At 37.5% G+C, this 16,456-nt stretch overlaps 2 protein-coding genes across 4 annotated transcripts in view; one reads left to right on the top strand and one right to left on the bottom strand.

Moving 5' to 3' along the window:
* The window catches only part of RUVBL1 (RuvB like AAA ATPase 1), a 96,142-nt gene that overhangs the window by 73,916 nt on the left and 5,770 nt on the right, over positions 1–16,456 (top strand). The gene's annotated exons all lie outside the window — the stretch shown is intronic.
* Positions 1,387–3,696, bottom strand: LOC143646910 (uncharacterized). Its single transcript, XM_077116346.1, has one exon. It carries the CDS (start codon positions 3,208–3,210, stop codon positions 1,486–1,488), a length of 1,725 nt encoding a protein of 574 aa, XP_076972461.1. The 5' UTR covers positions 3,211–3,696; the 3' UTR covers positions 1,387–1,485.

Genomic DNA, 16,456 nt, shown 5'->3' with positions numbered 1-16,456 from the left:
CTCTTTTTTTCTTTTTCAGTCTTGCTAGTGGCCCATCAATTGTATTGATTTTTTCAAAAACCAACTTTTGTTTTTATTGATTCTTTCTATTCTTCTTTTGTTCTCCCATTCATGTATCTGTCCTTTAATCTTTGTTATTTCTGTTCTTCTGTTTGGGTTGGATTTAGTTTGCTGTTCTTTCTCGAGTTCTTCCAGGTATGCTGTTAAGTCATCGCTTTTTGCTCTTTCTGTTTTTTTTTTTCTTCCTTGTTTTTCAATATAGGCATTTAGGGCAATAAATTTCCCTCTCAGCACAGCCTTTGCCGCATCCCATAAGTTCTGATAAATTGTATTCTCATTTTCATTCATCTCCAGATAGCTACTGATTTCTCTAGCAATTCTTCTTTGATCCACTGGTTGTTTGAGTGTGTTATTTTTTTTTTTCAAAAGCAGCCACAGAAGCATACTCATTTATTTCAGGAAATTCCCAAATATGACATCAGTCTCCTATCCTGAAATATAGCATTTCCATTGCTAATCTGTAACTCAGCCACCAAACATCCAATAATTTTTCCAATCCTCTAACAGAAAACAATGCTCCTCAGAGACACAGTAACTCCTGCCAGTAATTACTCATACACAGTAATTACAGACTTAGTGATTCATTCCTATGGAGCCCACTCATTATATTACAAATTAAGGCACACCCATATTGAGTACATAGAATTTCTCACATGTAATTACTCTGGCTTATTTAATAGACTGATAGATGAGGACGTCACACTTTCATTAGATTTATCCTGTGACTTCTGTGATACGGTAATTCATTAGGCCAACTACTAAGGATTTTGTTATAAAGATGATACTCCTATGGATTCTTCCCTATATAAGTTTTCTTATAATAAATGAAATAGTACTGACAATAGAAGACACTACCATACTGGTTACATGGTATTTTTTTAGCATGGGAGTTCTCTAGCGTGTTTAAAGTTTAAAGCTATGACTAAAACTTCTTCCATATTCAAACAGTGCAACGTGAGTTCTCTCATTCTATCTAAAGTGAGACTATTGGACTGAGGGTTTCACAACACTGATGGCATTGATGGGTTTGTCTTAAGTTTGAATAATTTCACATTGTCTTAAATTATAAAAATTAATGTGTTCCCATATAGATAATATTCGTATGGCCTCTGTCTACTGCACATTCTCTCAAGTTTCCTGAAGGCAGAACTATGAGCGAAAGGTCTCCAAAGAAGATTACATTCATGGGGTTTCTGACAAATTTCAGTCCTCTCATGTTGTCTGAGAGTAGAACACTGACTGAAGGCCTTCCCATGTGTATGGCATTCACAGGGTTTCTCTCTAGGTTGTTTTCTCATGTTGTCTAAGATTAAAATATTTGACTGATGATTTTCCCACAAAATGTCATTCACAGGGTTTATCTCCAGTGTGGGCTTGCTCACATTTTCTAAAATAATACTAATTGATTACCCACACAGATGTCATTCATAATTTCTCTCTAGTATGAGTTCTCTCATGTCGTTTGAGGGTACAATGATTACTGAAGGCTTTCCCACATGTAGGACATTCATAGGGTTTCTCTCCAGAATGGATTTTCTCATGCCTTTTAAGGGTAGACCTGTGAGAGAAGGCTTTTCCATATCTATGACATTCATAGGGTTTCTCTCCAGTGTGTGTTCTCTCATGTTGCTGAAGATGAGAACGTTGACCAAAGGCTTTACAACATGTATGGCATTCATAGGGTTTCTCTCCAGTGTGAGTTCTCTTATGGCTTCTAAGGGCAGAACGATTACTGAAGGCTTTCCCACATGTATGACATTCATAGGGTTTCTCTCCAGTGTGTGTTCTCTCATGTTCTCTAACATTCTGATAGCGACTAAATGCTTTACCACATGTATGGCATTCATAGGGTTTCTCTCCATTGTGAACTCTCACATGTTTTTGAAGATGAGAATACAGAGTGAAGGCTTTCCCACATTGCTGACACACAAAGGGTTTCTCCCGAGTGTGAATTCTCTCATGTTGTCTGAGGCCATTACAAAGAACGAAGGCTTTCCCACATGTTTGGCATTTGTAAGGTTTCTCTCCAGTGTGTATTTTCTCATGTCGTTTAATAGTCGGAGAGTGAGTGAATGTTTTACCACATGTATGGCATTCATAGGGTTTCTCTCCAGTGTGACTTCGTACATGTCTTTTAAGATGAGAATGTTGGGTGAAGGCCTTCCCACAGTACAGACATGGATAGGGTTTTTCCTCAGTGTGAGTTCTCTCATGTTGTCTGAGGCCACTACAAAGAATGAAGGCTTTCCCACGTGTTTGGCATTTGTAGGGTTTCTCTCCAGTGTATATTCTCTCATGTCGTTTAGCAGACTGAGAGTGAGGGAATGTTTTACCACATGTACGGCATTCATAGGGTTTCTCTCCAGTGTGACTTTTCACATGTCTTTTAAGATAAGAATACTGGGTGAAGGCTTTCCCACAGTGCAGACATGGATAGGGTCTTTCCTCAGTGTGAGTTCTCTCATGATGTCTGAGGCCTTTATAATGAATGAAGGCTTTCCCACATGTATGGCATTTGTAGGGTTTCTCTTCAGTATATGTTTGCTCATATTGTAAAACATTCTGAGAGTGACTGGATGCTTTACCACATGTATGGCATTCGTAGTATTTCTCTCCAGTGTGACTAAGAAGGCATTCACATGATTTACTTCTAGCTTGCATCTGCTTATGTTGATTAAAAGATGACTGGTCACCGAGGACTTTTTGAAGTGATCTGCTTAAATATGGTTTATTTCTCATGGGATTTAATGCATGTTGAGTCACTGTGGATTTGAGAGTAGAATCTTCATGCAAATCATTACACTGAAAGGAATTCTTTTGGGTGTGTGATATCAATGACATGATGTCACAATTGTCCTTTATGCTGGTAAATTGGGTTACTCTCATTTCTTGCTTTTTACAAGCAATTTTCCTGCCTGGACTCTGGTTTTGGAGAAATTCCATTCCTTCTCTCCACACTGTCTCTCCTTGTACCAACTGGGAAAACACATACAATTCCCCAACCTGACATCCCACTGAGACCAGATGATTGATATTTTCCAGCATCACTTCTCTGAACAGCTTTCTCTGGGATGTGTCTAGCAATGCCCACTCTTCCTGGGTGAAGTCTACAGCTACATCTCTGAAGGCTATTAAATCCCATGGTTGCATTGTCAATAGCTCAGCTGACAACTGCTTTCCTTTGGACTTTCACTCACAACCAGACAAGCAGTAGGTGAGCAAAGCTGAGAAAAAGAGATGGAAACTTTTAGACAAGTCTTCACCACAATTTCTAGACTTACCTGTAATGAATCTCAAAACCTTTACATCGGAGGAAGCCCAGTCCAATCAACAGGAGTATGAAATGCACTAGAGAAAATTAGAGGGTGTTTTTTCCTCTCCCTGGGTCAAGACATAGGTGGTCCTGGCTTCTGTAGCAAATAATGAAGATATAAATGCCTTCAATTTAGACATAAGGAAATGAAAATCACTGAAATGTATGTACAAATTAAACAGAAGACTTCCTGACTCATGATTCATCTGGAATTGGGTCTCCACCATCAGAAAAAGCCATCTGGAATTCTCAGATTAAATTATGCTTGGTTGATACAACACATTGTTTCTCCAGCACCCATCCCTGATCCCTGAACTCTCCCTCCCTCCCTGCTCTAACCTACACCTGCCCTTATGGGTGCACTTGCACTGAATCATCTTGGTTATACATATTGTGATATTGGCATAAAGAAAAACAGAACATAGACCAATGGAAGAGAATTGATGGGCCAGAAATAAACCCATGCATCCATGGTCAATTAATTTTAAACATGGCACCAAGATCCTGCACTATGGAAAGAGTGACTTCATCAAATGGGAGTGAGACAACTGGATATTCACATACAAAGCATGAAGTTTACTACTTATCTGACAGTACTTAGAAAAAATTAAGCCATATAGAGAGTTAAACATAATTTAAAAACTATAACACTCTCAGAAGAAAATATAGGGATAAATCTTCATGGCTTTGGATTTGGCTATTAATACTTAGCTATGACATTAAAAGCACTAGAATAAAAAAAATTGATAAATTAAACTTCACAAAAACTAAAAACATTTGTTCTTTAAAGAACCCTCTCAAGAAATGGAAAAGGGAACCTACTGAACGAAAAATAAATACTTGCAGGATACATAGGTGGTTCAGTGGTAGAATGCTTGCCTTTCATGCTGGAGACCCTGGGTTTGATTACAGACCATGCAGAAGAACAGGACGTAGGTGTATGTTTTGGCGAATCTTCAGCGTCCAGAGACATGAAATTTCCTTGGATACTTTAACACGAAATCGGAGTAATCCCTTCTTAGGGTCCCTTCGTGGTTGCCACCGGTTGGTCGCTTCTATAACCCTTCACTCAAGAAAGGCCAAACGTGTCCAGGGTTTCTGTCTCCTGGCAATGTAGCAGGCAAGTCTCCCACTCTGTCTGGTTCAGCTCTTGAGTGTGTTATTTGATCTCCATATATTTGTGAATGTTCTCCTTCTTTCGTGGTTATTGAGATCCATATTCATCCATTGTGATCAGAGAAAGCGCTTTGAATAATTTCAAAGTTTTTAAATTTATAAAGACCTGTTGTTTTCCCCAGCATATGGTCTATCCTGGAGAATGTTCCATGAGCACTAGAGAAGCATGTATAGCCTTGTGCTTTGGGGTGTAATGACGTATATATCTGTTAGGTTTAAATTGTTTATCAAGGTATTTAATTTCTCTGTTCCCTTGCTGATATTCTGTCTGGTTGTTCTATCTATGAAGAGAGTGATGTATTGAAGTCTCTTACCATTATTGTTGATACGTCTATCGCTCCCTTCAGTTTTGCCAATGTCTGTCTCATGTACTTTGGAGCTCCTTGATTGGGAGCATAAACATTTATGATTGTTACATCCTCTTGGTGAATTGACCCTTTAATTAGTACATAGTGTTCTTCTTTATCTCTTATGATGTCTTTACATTTAAAGTCTATTTTGTCCAATATTAGTATAGCTACTCCTGCTCTTTTGGTTACAACTTGCATGGATAATTTTTTTTCATCCTTTCACTTTCAGTCTATTTGTATCCTTATGTCTAAGATGAGTCTTGTAAGCAGTATGTAGCTGGATTATGTTTTTTGTTTGTTTGTTTGTTTATTATAATTTTTTCTACATTTTTTATTAATTAAAAAAAAAAGAAATTAACCCAACATTTAGAAATCATTCCATTCTACATATGCAATCAGTAATTCTTAACATCATTGCATAGATGCATGATCATCATTTCTTAGTACATTTGAATTGATTTAGGAAAAGAACTAGCAAAACAACAGAAAAAGATATAGAATGTTAATATAGAGAAAAAATAAAAATAATAATAGTAAAAAAAAAAGAAAAAAAGACAAACAAACAAACAGACAGACAAAAAAAAAACCTATAGCTCAGATGCAGCTTCATTCAGTGTTTTAACATGATTACTTTACAATTAGGTATTACTGTGCTGTCCATTTTTGAGTTTTTGTATCTAGTCCTGTTGCACAGTCTGTATCCCTTCAGCTCTAATTACCCATTATCTTACCCTGTTTCTAAGTCCTGCTGGGCTCTATTACTAATGACATATTCCAAGTTTATTCTCTAATGTCGGTTCACATCAGTGGGACCATACAGTATTTGTCCTTTAGTTTTTGGCTAGACTCACTCAGCATAATGTTCTCTAGGTCCATCCATGTTATTACATGCTTCATAAGTTTATTCTATCTTAAAGCTGCATAATATTCCGTCGTATGTATATACCGCAGTTTGTTTAGCCACTCGTCTGTTGATGGACATTTTGGCTGTTTCCAACTCTTTGCAATTGTAAATAACGCTGCTATAAACATTGGTGTGCAAATGTCCATTTGTGTCTTTGCCCTTAAGTCCTTTGAGTAGATACCTAGCAATGGTATTGCTGGGTCGTATGGCAATTCTATATTCAGCTTTTTGAGGAACCGCCAAACTGCCTTCCACAGGGGTTGCACCATTTGACATTCCCACCAACAGTGGATAAGTGTGCCTCTTTCTCCGCATCCTCTCCAACACTTGTCATTTTCTGTTTTGTTGATAATGGCCATTCTGGTGGGTGTGAGATGATATCTCATTGTGGTTTTGATTTGCATTTCTCTAATGGCCAGGGACGTTGAGCATCTCTTTATGTGCCTTTTGGCCATTTGTATTTCCTCTTCTGATAGGTGTCTGTTCAAGTCTTTTTCCCATTTTGTAATTGGGTTGGCTGTCTTTTTGTTGTTGAGTTGGTGGATTATGTTTTTTAATCCATTCTGCCAATCTGTATCTTTTAATTGGTTAATTAGTCCATTAACAAAGTTATTACTGAAAAGGCGTTTCTTGACTCCAGCATGTTATCTTTTGTATTTTATTTGTTAAATCTATATATTCTTTTCCCTCTTTCTCTTTGTATTCTTTAAATTACCCTTAGTGGTAGTCTTTAATTCTGTGCCCTCCTCCAGACCTCCCTCTCCTGCCTTTTTTGTTAGCTGGCAGAACTCCTTTTAGTATTTCTTGTAAGTCTGGTCTCTTGCTGACAGATTCTTTCAGGACTTCTTTGTCTGTGAAAACTTTAATCTCTCCCTCAGTTTTGAAGGACAATTTGGCTGGGTACAGAATTCTTGGCTGAAGTCTTTCTCTTTCAGGACATTGAATATATCATACCACTGCCTTCTCGCCTCCAGGGTGCTAGTGGAGTAGCCTGAACTTAGTCTTACTTGGTTTCCCTTGTATGTAGTATAATGTTTTTTCTCATGCTGCTTTCAAGATTTTCTCCTTCTCTTCAACATTTGACAGACTGATTAGTGTGTGTCTTGGGGAAGGCCTGTTTGGATTTATTCTGTTTGTAGTTCTTTGGGCTTTTTTGTCCTTTATGAGGGTTGGGAGGTTTTTCCCCATTATATCCTCAACTACTCTTTGTATCCCTTTACTCCTCTCTCCTCCTTCTGGGACACCAGTGATTATATTTGTGCACTTTGTCTATTATTTTCCTGAGTTCCAGTTCAATTTTTTCCATCTTTTTTGCCATCTGCTGTTTTGATTCTTCGAAGTCAGTTATCTTATCCTCCATATCACTTATTATTTCTTTTGTCTCTTCAAATCTGGTGTTGTGTGCCTCTAGTATGTTCTTTATTTGGTCAACAGAGTCTTTAATCTCTGTCATGTCTGCTATTTTTCTCTATATTCTTTCAAATTCCTCCTTATGCTATTCTACTGTCTTCTTGATCTCCATTATGTCATTTGCTCTTCTACCTATTTTATTAAGTAGAGTTGTATGAACATCTTTGATTAATTGTTCCAGCGTCTGTGTCTCCTCTGGTGTTTTAATTTGGTCATATGGCAGGGCTATGTCTGCATTATGATATGCTTCTTGATTTTCTGCTGTCTTCATGGCATGTAGATATCTTGATTGATTTACTTTGGGAGTTGATTTCTTTTGGTAGTCTAAGGCCTTGTGTTTGCGGGATGGTTGTGCAGCAGGGAGCAGGGTACCAGTGGGGCACTCAGTGCGTTGATTTATTTCAAGGCAGGTATAGGTGCAGGTTGGAGACGTTATGCTGATGCTTGTGAAAGTGGGTGCCCAGCAGTCAGGGAGGATGCTGCTATGCAGGTGCACTGGTCTGGGGGCAATAACCCTGGTGGGCACTGGTGTAAGACACAGGGCCCTTTGTGTACATGCGTAGAGGTGTGGCAGCAGGTCAGTGTAATGCGTTCGTGGATTGGGGGCAGAGGTGACCCAGCTGTGCGGGTCAGCACTTCCCAAATCAGGAAAGTGTGGCTGAGGGCCCCCTACTTACTTATTTATTTTTAAAATTTTTAAATTGTGTAGTATAACATATATACAAAGCAAAGAAATAAAAAAGCAATTGTTTTCAAAGCACTTTTCAAAAAGTGGTTACAGGATAGATCGCAGAGTTTGTGATGGACTACCATATGATCCTCTCATATTTTTCCTTCTAGCTGCTCCAGGATATAGGAGGCTAGAGGACATCAATACTTTTTTTACTATCACATCCACTTTTTTTTCCCTTCTTTTTTTTGTGAACCATAACATATATACAAAAAAAGCTATAAATTTCCAAGCACAGCACCACAATAAGCTGTAAAACATATTTCAAACTTTGACATGGATTACAGTTTGACAGTTTTAGGTTTTTACTTCTAGCTGCTCTAAAATACTGGAGGCTAAAAGAAATACCACTTAAATGATTCAGCATTCATATTCATTTGTTAAGTCCTATCTTCTGTATATAATTCCACCATCACCTTCGATCTTTCCATACCTCTCTTTGGGGTTGTTTGGGCTATGGCAATTCTAAATTTTTGATATTGGAAGGGTCTGTCACTAATATGGGGTAGGGAGATGGAACTATCTGATGTTTTGGAGAGTCTGGGCTAGGTTTCAGGACTTATCTGAACCAGGGACCCATCTGGAGGTTGTAGGGTTCTGGCCAGTTACTGCAGTGCCCGGAACCATGTGGAATCTTACCCCCTATTTATTTTTTTATTAATTAAAAAATTAACTAACACAACATTTAGAAATCATTCCATTCTACATATATAATCAGTAATTCGCAATATCATCACTTAGATGCATATTCATCATTTCTTAGTACATTTGAATCGATTTAGAAAAAGAAATAAAAAGACAAGAGAAAATGGACAGCACAATAATACCTAATTGTAATGCAATTATGTTAAAACACTGAATGAAGCTGCATCTGAGCTATTAAAAAAAAGATGAGAAAAAGAAATAAAATGATGATAGAGAGAAAGAAATAAAAATAAAAATAAAAAAACCAACTATACCTCAGATGCAGCTTCATTCAGTGTTTTAACATAATTACATTACAATTAGGTAGTATTGTGCTGTCCATTTCTGAGTTTTTGTATCCAGTCCTGTTGCACAGTCTGTATCCCTTCAGCTACAATTACCCATTATCTTACCCTGTTTCTATCTCCTGATGGTCTCTGTTACCAATAACATATTCCAAGTTTATTCTCTAATGTCGGTTCACATCAGTGGGACCATACAGTATTTGTCCTTTAGTTTTTGGCTAGACTCACTCAGCATAATGTTCTCTAGGTCCATCCATGTTATTACATGCTTCATAAGTTTATTCTGTCTTAAAGCTGCATAATATTCCATCGTTATGTATATACCACAGTTTGTTTAGCCACTCGTCTGTTGATGGACATTTTGGCTGTTTCCATCTCTTTGCAATTGTAAATAATGCTGCTGTAAACATTGGTGTGCAAATGTCCATTTGTGTCTTTGCCCTTAAGTCCTCTGAGTAGATACCTAGCAATGGTATTGCTGGGTCATATGGCAATTCTATATTCAGCTTTTTGAGGAACTGCCAAACTGCCTTCCACAGTGGTTGCACCATTTGACATTCCCACCAACAGTGGATAAGTGTGCCTCTTTCTCTGCATCCTCTCCAGCACTTGTCATTTTCTGTTTTGTTGATAATGGCCATTCTGGTGGGTGTGAGATGATATCTCATTGTGGTTTTGATTTGCATTTCTCTAATGGCCAGGGACATTGAGCATCTCTTCATGTGCCTTTTGGCCATTTGTATTTCCTCTTCTGATAGGTGTCTGTTCAAGTCTTTTTCCCATTTTGTAATTGGGTTGGCTGTCTTTTTGTTGTTGAGTTGAACAATCTCTTTATAAATTCTGGATACTAGACCTTTATCTGATATGTCATTTCCAAATATTATCTCCCATTGTGTAGGCTGTCTTTCTACTTTCTTGATGAAGTTCTTTGATGCACAAAAGTGTTTAATTTTGAGGAGCCCCCATTTATTTCTTTCTTTCTTCAGTGCTCTTGCTTTAGGTTTAAGGTCCATAAAACTGCCTCCAATTGTAAGATTCATAAGATATCTCCCTACATTTTCCTCTAACTGTTTTATGGTCTTAGACCTAATGTTTAGATCTTTGATCCATTTTGAGTTAACTTTTGTATAGAGTGTGAGATACGTGTCCTCTTTCATTCTTTTGCATATGGATATCCAGTTCTCTAGGCACCATTTATTGAAGAGACTGTTCTGTCCCAGGTGAGTTGGCTTGACTGTCTTATCAAAGATCAAATATCCATAGATGAGAGGGTCTATATCTGAGCACTCTATTCGATTCCATTGGTCGACATATCTATCTTTATGCTAGTACCATGCTGTTTTGACCACTGTGGCTTCATAATATGCCTTAAAGTCAGGCAGCGTGAGACCTCCAGCTTCGTTTTTTTTCCTCAAGATACTTTTAGCAATTCGGGGCACCCTGCCCTTCCAGATAAATTTGCTTATTGGTTTTTCTATTTCTGAAAAATAAGTTGTTGGGATTTTGTTTGGTATTGCGTTGAATCTGTAAATCAATTTAGGTAGAATTGACATCTTAAGTATATTTAGTCTTCCAGTCCATGAACACGGTATGCCCTTCCATCTATTTAGGTCTTCTGTGATTTCTTTTAACAGTTTTTTGTAGTTTTCTTTGTATAGGTCTTTTGTCTCTTTAGTTAAATTTATTCCTAAGTATTTTATTCTTTTAGTTGCAATTGTAAATGGAATTTGTTTCATGATTTCCCCCTCAGCTTGTTCATTGCTAGTGTATAGAAACGCTACAGTAAAAAATTAACTAACACAGCATTTAGAAATCATTCCATTCTACATATGCAATCAGTAATTCTTAATATCATCACATAGATGTGTGATCATCATTTCTTAGTACATTTGCATCGATTTAGGAAAAGAACTGGCAAAACAATAGAAAAAGATATAGAATAATAATATACAGAAAAAATAATAATAAAAATAAAAAATAAAAAAATATTAAAAAAAGGAAAAAACAAAAAACACAAACAAACAAAAACCTATAGCTCAGATGCAGCTGTATTCAGTGTTTTAACATAATTACATTACAATTAGATAGTATTGTGCTGTCCATTTTTGAGTTTTTGTATCTAGTTCTGTTGCACAGTCTGTAACCCTTCAGCTCCAATTACCCATTGTCTTACCCTGTTTCTAACTCCTGATGGTCTCTGTTACCAATGACATATTCCAAGTTTATTCTCTAATGTTGGTTCACATCAACACTACAGATTTTTGAATGTTAATCTTGTAACCTGCTACTTTGCTGTACTCATTTATTAGCTCTAGTAGTTTTGCTATGGATTTTTCAGGGTTTTCGACGTATAGTATCATATCATCTGCAAACAGTGATAGTTTCACTTTTTCCTTTCCAATTTTGATGCCTTGTATTTCTTTTTCTTGTCTAATTGCTCTGGCTAGAACTTCCAACACGATGTTGAATAATAGTGGTGATAGTGGACATCCTTGTCTTGTTCCTGATCTTAGGGGGAAAGTTTTCAATTTTTCCCCATTGAGGATGATATTAGCTGTGGGTTTTTCATATATTCCCTTTATCATTTTAAGGAAGTTCCCTTGTATTCCTATCCTTTGAAGTGTTTTCAACAGGAAAGGATGTTGAATCTTGTCAAATGCCTTCTCTGCATCAATTTAGATGGATCATGTGATTTTTCTGCTTTGATTTGTTGATATGGTGTATTACATTAATTGATTTTCTTATGTTGAACCATCCTTGCATACCTGGGATGAATCCTACTTGGTCATGATGTATAATTCTTTTACTGTGTTGCTGGATTCGATTTGCTAGAATTTTGTTGAAGATTTTTGCATCTATATTCATTAGAGAGATTGGTCTGTAGTTTTCTTTTTTTGTAATATCTTTGCCTGGTTTTGGTATGAGGGTGATGTTTGCTTCATAGAATGAATTAGGTAGCTTTCCCTCCACTTCAATATTTTTGAAGAGTTTGAGCAGGGTTGGTACTAATTCTTTCTGGAATGTTTGATAGAATTCACATGTGAAGCCGTCTGGTCCTGGACTTTTCTTTTTGGGAAGCTTTTGAATGACTGATTCAATTTCTTTACTTGTGATTGGTTTGTTGAGGTCATCTATGTCTTCTTGAGTCAAAGTTGGTTGTTCATGCCTTTCTAGGAACCTGTCCATTTCATCTACATTGTTGTATTTATTAGCATAAAGTTGTTCATAGTATCCTGTTATTACCTCCTTTATTTCTGTGAGGTCAGTGGTTATGTCTCCTCTTCCATTTCTGATCTTATTTATTTGTGTCCTCTCTCTTCTTCTTTTTGTCAGTCTTGCTAAGGGCCCATCAATCTTGTTGATTTTCTCATAGAACCAACTTCTGTCCTTATTGATTTTCTCTATTGTTTTCATGTTCTTAATTTCATTTATTTCTGCTCTAATCTTTGTTATTTCTTTCCTTTTGCTTGCTTTAGATCTAGTTTGCTGTTCTTTCTCCAGTTCTTCCAAGTGGACAGTTAAATCCCGAATTTTTGCCCTTTTTCTCTTTTGATATAGGCATTTAGGGCAATAAATTTCCCTCTTAGCACTGCCTTTGCTGCGTCCCATAGGTTTTGATATGTTGTGTTTTCATTTTCATTCGCCTCGAGATATTTACTAATTTCTCTTGTAATTTCTTCCTTGACCCACTGGTTGTTTAAGAGTGTGTTGTTGAGCCTCCATGTATTTGTGAATTTTCTGGTGTTCTGACTATTATTGATTTCCAACTTCATTCCTTTATGATCTGAGAAAGTGTTGTGTATGATTTCAATTTCAATCTTTTTTAGTTTGTTGACCCTTGCTTTGTGACCCAGCATATGGTCTATCTTTGAGAATGATCCATGAGCACTTGAGAAAAAGGTGTATCCTGCTGTTGTGGGGTGTAATGTCCTATAAATGTCTGTTAAGTCTAGCTCATTTATTGTAATGTTCAAATTCTCTGTTTCTTTATTGATCCTCTGTCTAGATGTTCTGTCCGTTGATGAGAGTGGGGAATTGAAGTCTCCAACTATTATGGTAGATGTGTCTATTTCCCTTCTCAGTATTTGCAGTGTATTCCTCACGTATTTTGGAGCATTCTGATTCGGTACGTAAATATTTATGATTGTTTTATCTTCTTGTTTAATTGTTCCTTTTATTAGTAGATAGTATCCTTCTTTGTCTCTTTTAACTGTTTTACATTTGAAGTCTGATCTGTTGGATATTAGTATAGCTACTCCTGCTCTTTTCTGGTTGTTATTTGCATGAAATATCTTTTCCCAACCTTTCACTTTCAACCTATGTTTATCTTTGGGTCTAAGATATGTTTCCTGTAGACAGCATATAGAAGGATCCTGTTTTTTAATCCATTCTGCCAGTCTATGTCTTTTGATTGGGGAATTCAGTCCATTAACATTTAGTGTTATTACTGTTTGGATAATACTTTCCTCTACCATTTTGCCTTTTGTATTATATATATCATATCTAATTTTCCTTCTTTCTACACTCTTCTCCACACCTCTCTCTTCTGTCTTTTTGTATCTGTCTCTAGTGCTCCCTTTAGTATTTCTTGCAGAGCTGGTCTCTTGGTCACAAATTCTCTCAGTGACTTTTTGTCTGAAAATGTTTTAATTTCTCCCTTATTTTCGAAGGACAATTTTGCTGGATATAGAATTCTTGGTTGGCAGTTTTTCTCTTTTAGTAATTTAAATATATCATCCCACTGTCTTCTAGCTTCCATGGTTTCTGCTGAGAAATCTACACATAGTCTTATTGGGTTTCCCTTGTATATGATGGATTGTTTTTCTCTTGCTGCTTTCAAGATCCTCTCTTTCTCTTTGACCTCTGACATTCTAACTAGTAAGTGTCTTGGAGAACGCCTATTTGGATCTATTCTCTTTGGGGTGCGCTGCACTTCTTGAATCTGTAATTCTAGGTCATTCATAAGAGTTGGGAAATTTTCAGTGATAATTTCTTCCATTAGTTTTTCTCCTCCTTTTCCCTTCTCTTCTCCTTCTGGGACACCCACAACACATATATTTGTGCGCTTCATATTATCATTCAATTCCCTGATCCCCTGCTCAAATTTTTCCATTCTTTTCCCTATAGTTTCTGTTTCTTTTTGGATTTCAGATGTTCCATCCTCCAGTTCACTAATTCTAACCTCTGTCTCTTGAAATCTACCATTGTAGGTTTCCAGGGTTTTTTTTCATCTCTTCTGCTGTATCTTTCATTCCCATAAGTTCTGTGATTTGTTTTTTCAGACTTTCCATTTCTTCTTTTTGTTCATCCCTTGCCTTCTTCATGTCCTCCCTCAATTTATTGATTTGGTTTTTGAAGAGGTTTTCCATTTCTGTTCGTATATTCAGAATTAGTTGTCTCAGCTCCTGTATCTCATTTGAACTATTGGTTTGTTCCTTTGACTGGGCCATATCTTCAATTTTCCTGGTGTGATTTCTTATGTTTTGCTGGCGTCTGGACATTTAGTCAGATTTCCGTGAGTGTGAGACCCAGCAGGTTGAAAGACTTTCCTGTGAAGTCTCTGGGCTCTGTTTTTCTTATCCTGCCCAGTATGTGGCGCTTGTCTGTCTGCGGGCCCCACCAGCAAAAGATGTTGTGGCTCCTTTAACTTTGGAACGCTCTCCCTGCTGTGTGCATGGTGGAGACAGAGGAAAGGTTGTAGGCTGGTTTTAATGGCTTCAAATTGCGAAGTCCTGGGATCTGAATTCCTTGAGAGAGGGATTCCACCTGAGTTGCGTTTCACCCCTCCCGTGGGGAAGGTTCAGGTAGTAGAGAGCCCTGAAAGCAGCCTGTTTCTGCGTTTGGGGCACCTGCAACCTGTGTAATCCCGGCGCTGAGTCCAGAGACGACCAAGCCTCCGTAGAAACAGCCGCAGAAGGCTCTGTTCGCCCACTTTCCTCTTTTTCAGTTAGCCCAATAGGCGACTTCTGCCTTGATCAGTTTCGCCTGAGCTGGGGGCCTATTTTTAGTAGTCAGAATTTGTTTATTAATGCCACTATTGGTGTTTGGTTGGACTCAGTCCCTGCTACTGTTGGAGACTCTTTCATTTCCCTCCAGAAAGCCGCCTGTGGGGTAGGGGCGCCAGTCGCCGGCCACCACGTCTTGGGGAACTTCGCCGATCTGAGCCTCGCAGCCGGACTGGGAAGCCACCCCCCTATTTATTTTTAATGTTCACATTAATTTTGTACAGAAAGCTAGCCTGTTTAATAGATTAATACTTCAACTGCATGAATAAATTTTTTTTACCATAGTCATATTTCTAGAATGTTTACTTATGTTTGAAATCAAACATACTGATATCACCAAATCCAAATGAAATAACATACCTTTTTCTTTGTAGTATCAATTAGTTAAAGCATGCCAGAAATGAGGTAAACATAGACCTTTGGCTGTTAGGATGCCCAGAGCCCAAGGTGGAAGCCCACAGTACCATGCATTGCACGTCCCAACCCAAGGACTGCGGCTGCACCCGCCTCTTACCTTTGCCTAGGAAACATCCTGGCAGGTTCTTGTGCTGGTATGGCCGCCTCTCCTGGACTGTTCTTCCTTTGCCTTGGCTAAGGTAACTTAACGGTTGAAGAGAAACACAGGCAAAGGATATGATTGAACAGATCCCCAAAAGAAATAAAATAGCTAATGGATATAATGGAAAGCCTTCAGTTGCTTTATTAGTCATCAAGGAAGTATAAATTCAAACAAGGTTTTCTCTTCCCTCTTTTTCTAAACCATTAAAGCAGCAAAGTATTTAAGAATTAGAATACCCAGTGCTGGCAATAGTGTAGTGAATCAGATCACTTGTATACTGTGTAAAGAAGGACATTCATTCATTCATTCAATTATTCAGTGCGAGATGCTGTGGAAATATTGATGGCTGTATGCATAAAATTGGTCATCAAAACTGTTAATAATAACAACAAAAATTTGAAACTATCTAATTGCACAACAGTGGGATTTAAGTAAATGCTTGGTGGATTATTAACTAAATATTAGCCATAATTATGAAGACGGAAGCAACATGAACAAAAGCCAAAAAAATATTGTGCATACTTAGTATAATTTGTAAAAATATACATATGAAAGCTTTGCAAATATCTAGATGGTCTTTTTTTCATATGATGTAATTTTGGTCAAATCAGTTTTGCTTTCTTTAAAAAATTTTAATGTAACATATGTACAACACAAAATTTCCCATTTTAACTTCTTTCGAGTACACAATTCAGTAGTATTAATAACAGTTACCATTTTGTGCCACCATCACCACCATTTATTTCCAGAACTTTTTCATGACCCCAGTCAGAAACTGTGTACCTCTCAAGCCATAACTACCCCTTGCCCTCCCACCCCTCCAATCTCTAGTAACCCGTTCTCTGCCTTCTGTCTCTGTGGACTGGCTAATTCTAGATACTTCTTGTAAGTGGGATCCTACAATGCCTGGTTCCTTTCACTCAACATAATGTCATGAGGGCTGTGTATGTTACAGGTGAT

This window comes from Tamandua tetradactyla, chromosome 9 (genome assembly GCF_023851605.1).
Source record: "Tamandua tetradactyla isolate mTamTet1 chromosome 9, mTamTet1.pri, whole genome shotgun sequence".
Classification (NCBI taxonomy): Eukaryota; Metazoa; Chordata; class Mammalia; order Pilosa; family Myrmecophagidae; genus Tamandua; species Tamandua tetradactyla.
The sequence above is the reverse complement of the archived record's forward strand: the minus strand, read 5'-3'. Positions and strand labels throughout refer to the sequence as shown.

What these genes read in the sequence shown, in the direction of transcription:
- LOC143646910 (XM_077116346.1), bottom strand. Translation starts at nt 3,210, where the DNA reads ATGCAACCATGGGATTTAATAGCCTTCAGAGATGTAGCTGTAGACTTC.